This window comes from Limulus polyphemus, unplaced genomic scaffold, assembly GCF_000517525.1.
Source record: "Limulus polyphemus unplaced genomic scaffold, Limulus_polyphemus-2.1.2 Scaffold12654, whole genome shotgun sequence".
NCBI classification, from domain to species: domain Eukaryota; kingdom Metazoa; phylum Arthropoda; class Merostomata; order Xiphosura; family Limulidae; genus Limulus; species Limulus polyphemus.
The window spans coordinates 3744-7267 of NW_013678264.1; the positions used below are offsets into that span (position 1 = coordinate 3744).

The window sequence follows — 3524 nt, forward strand, 5'->3', positions numbered from 1 at the left end:
ATTCTGTAAACTTTCATAGCAAGTTATGTAAAGCGATCTTTGATTGTTGGTAACTTGGTAATGCTGTGTAGGTATTCTTGAGGTGTGTAGCTCGGCAGTCTGTGTGCAATTTTAATTGCTCTGTTTTGTAAAATTTGTAGTTTCTTGTATTGGTTATCTGACATGTTACATGTTACTGCACTTCCGTATTCCATGAGTGGCCTGATAAATGCTCGGTAGATTGTTATTATTGATTTAGGTGAACATACTTTGTTTGTTCCGGCTATTTTGTTTAGGTATACTCATGCTTCAGATAAGCAGGGACCTTGTCACGATTTTGCTTGTCAGTACAGTTCGAGGTGTTTTGTGAAGAACGGAACTCCTGTTTGTGAATGTCCAACGTGTACTGAAGAGTTCCAACCAGTATGTGGCAACAATGGAATCCTTTACAACAATCTCTGTAAGCTGAAGAAAGAAGCCTGTGAAAAACGAACCGAGATTAGCGTCGCCTTTGAAGGACTGTGTGGTAAGTAATATACCACGTGTGGTTTCTATGGTGCTCTGTGCTTTAATTAATATAATAACTTATACTCTTCGTCACGTATCACCACATATTCCTGAAAATGTCAATTTAAAGACTTCTGTATCGCGGAATGAAACTCGTACATCTTATATTTTCACGCATATGAAATCAATTAAATACTTTTTTATGAACACCTGAAATTTCATACCAATTAAACTAGCTTTCAGCCCAGGTGTTTTGATGACAAACTGTGGGTATGCTTACAAACAGTTAATGATCTCATCTAATCAATTTAAAAGCCTCTGTGTGTAACGTAACGTCACCCTTGATTTCTCGAAATAGGAGGAGTCATGAAAGCCAAAATGGATTTATCCAGATAGAATAGTTCGATTACTGTCTGCCCATTACTATTTTAGTGGGAGGGGGGTGCAAGGGGGGGGGTGGCCGTGAAACTTTATACATGTAGTGAGTGTTCGGATCATCTAGCTTAGAAACATATTGTTACGTCTCTGTTCGTTTGTTAATTTTCCGTAAAAATTCTTCCCCAAGAAACTTTAGCGATACAAGTTATTTCTTAAATAAAACTAGTTTATTCTTTCTCAATACAACTTTGAAATTCACTTAATTTCCACGGTCACGCTATAACAAACGCTATAATTCACAACGGACGATTCACGCGCTTGACTCAAATGTCGTCTCTATCTCTGTCTGCAATTCAATTCCATTGTTGCCGTCAGTTCTTGGCAGTCTTATATACAAGAATATCGCACATCTAGTAAACACTCGAGGCTTCACGAACGGACATGAATTTTCTAGAAGCTCATGATGTGTTACTAGCGTCACATGACTTCCGCTGTCGTAACAATATAGATAAAACTGCATAGGCGACAAAGATATCAAAATTAAATAATAAGGTGAACACTCGCCAAGTTTATTTATATTTTCATTTAAAGAAGGCTCACGTTTTGAGCTAGGGACCTTCGTCATATCGTGCAGTTAACAATCAGCTAGCTCGAAACGTGAGCCTTCCTTAAACAAAAATATAAAAAATTTGGCGAGTGTTCACTCTGTTATTACCTAGTCTAGAGCCAAGTGCAGAACATTTATCACGAAAGTAAAAATATCGATTCAATTTTAAACTTAAATCATTTATTAATTATTATTTGATTTTAATAACAAAAATAAACCTCTTTAATCAACGGAGACTCTAAATTAATAAATCAACCAATATTTTTCCAGTTTTGTTGTCTATACATTTCATTTCAAACTTTCAATACACAGACCAACAACAATATTAGGTTATACTTTTGTTGCTGAGCAACATGACATAAAAGCCATTGTTGGAACGTAGTGTAACCAAAACACACTGGTTTTTCTATACATTACAAGTTGTTAATTTAACTGATTTTTACCAATAATTATTCTATGAATACGCCACGAATTCGTATCATGAATTATCTTAATTTTGATTGGTTCACAAAGGAATTTACCAACGTTTCACTGCCTCGACTGCACTTTTCTGCCTCTTATTTCAGTTAGCTATGAAATGTGAGGTTAGGGTATAATATGGGGTGGGGATGGTAGTACTTGCCCCCTCATTTTCGACGGGCTATACGCTAGTATATAAACACAACCACGTTTACGATTACAGACCTCCATCTCAAACATTTGTCCAGTTAAAAATAAATCAGCATGTTCTTGCAGAGAAATAGACGACGTTGTTTCCAGGTTTTGTTTATGTCATGTCGTTTCTTAAAATCGATCACCGTCAGGTTCCGTTCTGTTTCTCTATCACACCAGATATATTTACCTCCCAGTAAAATATTACAGGAGGGCTACTGCACATCATTAGCTGGACGTAACGTCTCTATTGTAAGGCCCTTTATCATGTATGCTCTGTTCAGTGATAGCCGGTCGATGCGCGTGCATCATCAAGATGGCTGTCCTGTAACAACAAACATAAAATACTACTAGGTAGTACCAGCGTACCATAGGTCGGTACACATGGTACTGATGCTTTCTGACTTATTGAACAGTGTGAATGTGCTTCATTAATGTAGCTGTTTTTATATTTGAATGTTAAACAGTGCATGCATCTTCTGATTGGTGAAACCCAGTATGAATGCATCTTCTGATTGGTTAAACCAAGTATGAACGCATCTTCTGATTGGTGAAACCCAGTATGAACGTATCTTAAGATTGGTTAAACCAAGTATGAACGTATCTTCTGATTGTTTAAACCCAGTATGAATGCATCTTCTGATTGGTTAAACCAAGTATGAATGCATCTTCTGATTGGTTAAACCAAGTATGAACGTATCTTCTGATTGGTGAAACCCAGTATGAATGCATCTTCTGATTGGTTAAACCAAGTATGAACGTATCTTCTGATTGGTGAAACTCAGTATGAACGTATCTTCTGATTGGTAAAACCCAGTATGAACGTATCTTAAGATTGGTTAAACCAAGTATGAACGTATCTTCTGATTGGTTAAACCCAGTATGAACGTATCTTCTGATTGTTGAAACCCAGTATGAAAGTTAAAACTTAATGACGTTAACATCACCTTCAAGAATAAACTTAAACTTCACTTCAAATTTAACATGGAACACGCATTTCAAGGACATTACAAAAAGAGTTAATGTCAGAGTAAAAAAAGTTACTAATAACAGAATATAATCTGAAACTTCAGTGTTTTGTGGTTAATAACAGAATATAATCTGAAACATCAACGTTTTGTGGTTAATAACAGAACATAATCTGAAACTTCAATGTTTTGTGGTTAAAACAGAATATAATCTGAAACATCAGTGTTTTGTGGTTAAAACAGAACATAATCTGAAACATCAATGTTTTGTGATTAATAACAGAATATAATCTGAAACATCAGGAACACTTACCACAGACTCCTCTGTAAGCTACGGCCACGTTCTTTATCAGGAACACTTACCACAGACGTTCTGTTATTAACCACAAAACAATGTTTCAGATTATCAATGTTTTGTTATTAACCACAAGAAC

At 35.8% G+C, this 3524-nt stretch overlaps 1 protein-coding gene across 1 annotated transcript in view; it reads left to right on the forward strand.

The window, feature by feature from the left end:
• Positions 1–3524, forward strand: part of LOC106477060 (agrin-like) — a gene marked incomplete at both ends in the record, with an annotated part of 8366 nt that overhangs the window by 2579 nt on the left and 2263 nt on the right. The window contains one exon of the mRNA XM_013937662.2: positions 293–505. Coding sequence (XP_013793116.2) covers positions 293–505 — 213 coding nt within the window. The remainder of the gene's footprint in view (positions 1–292; positions 506–3524) is intronic.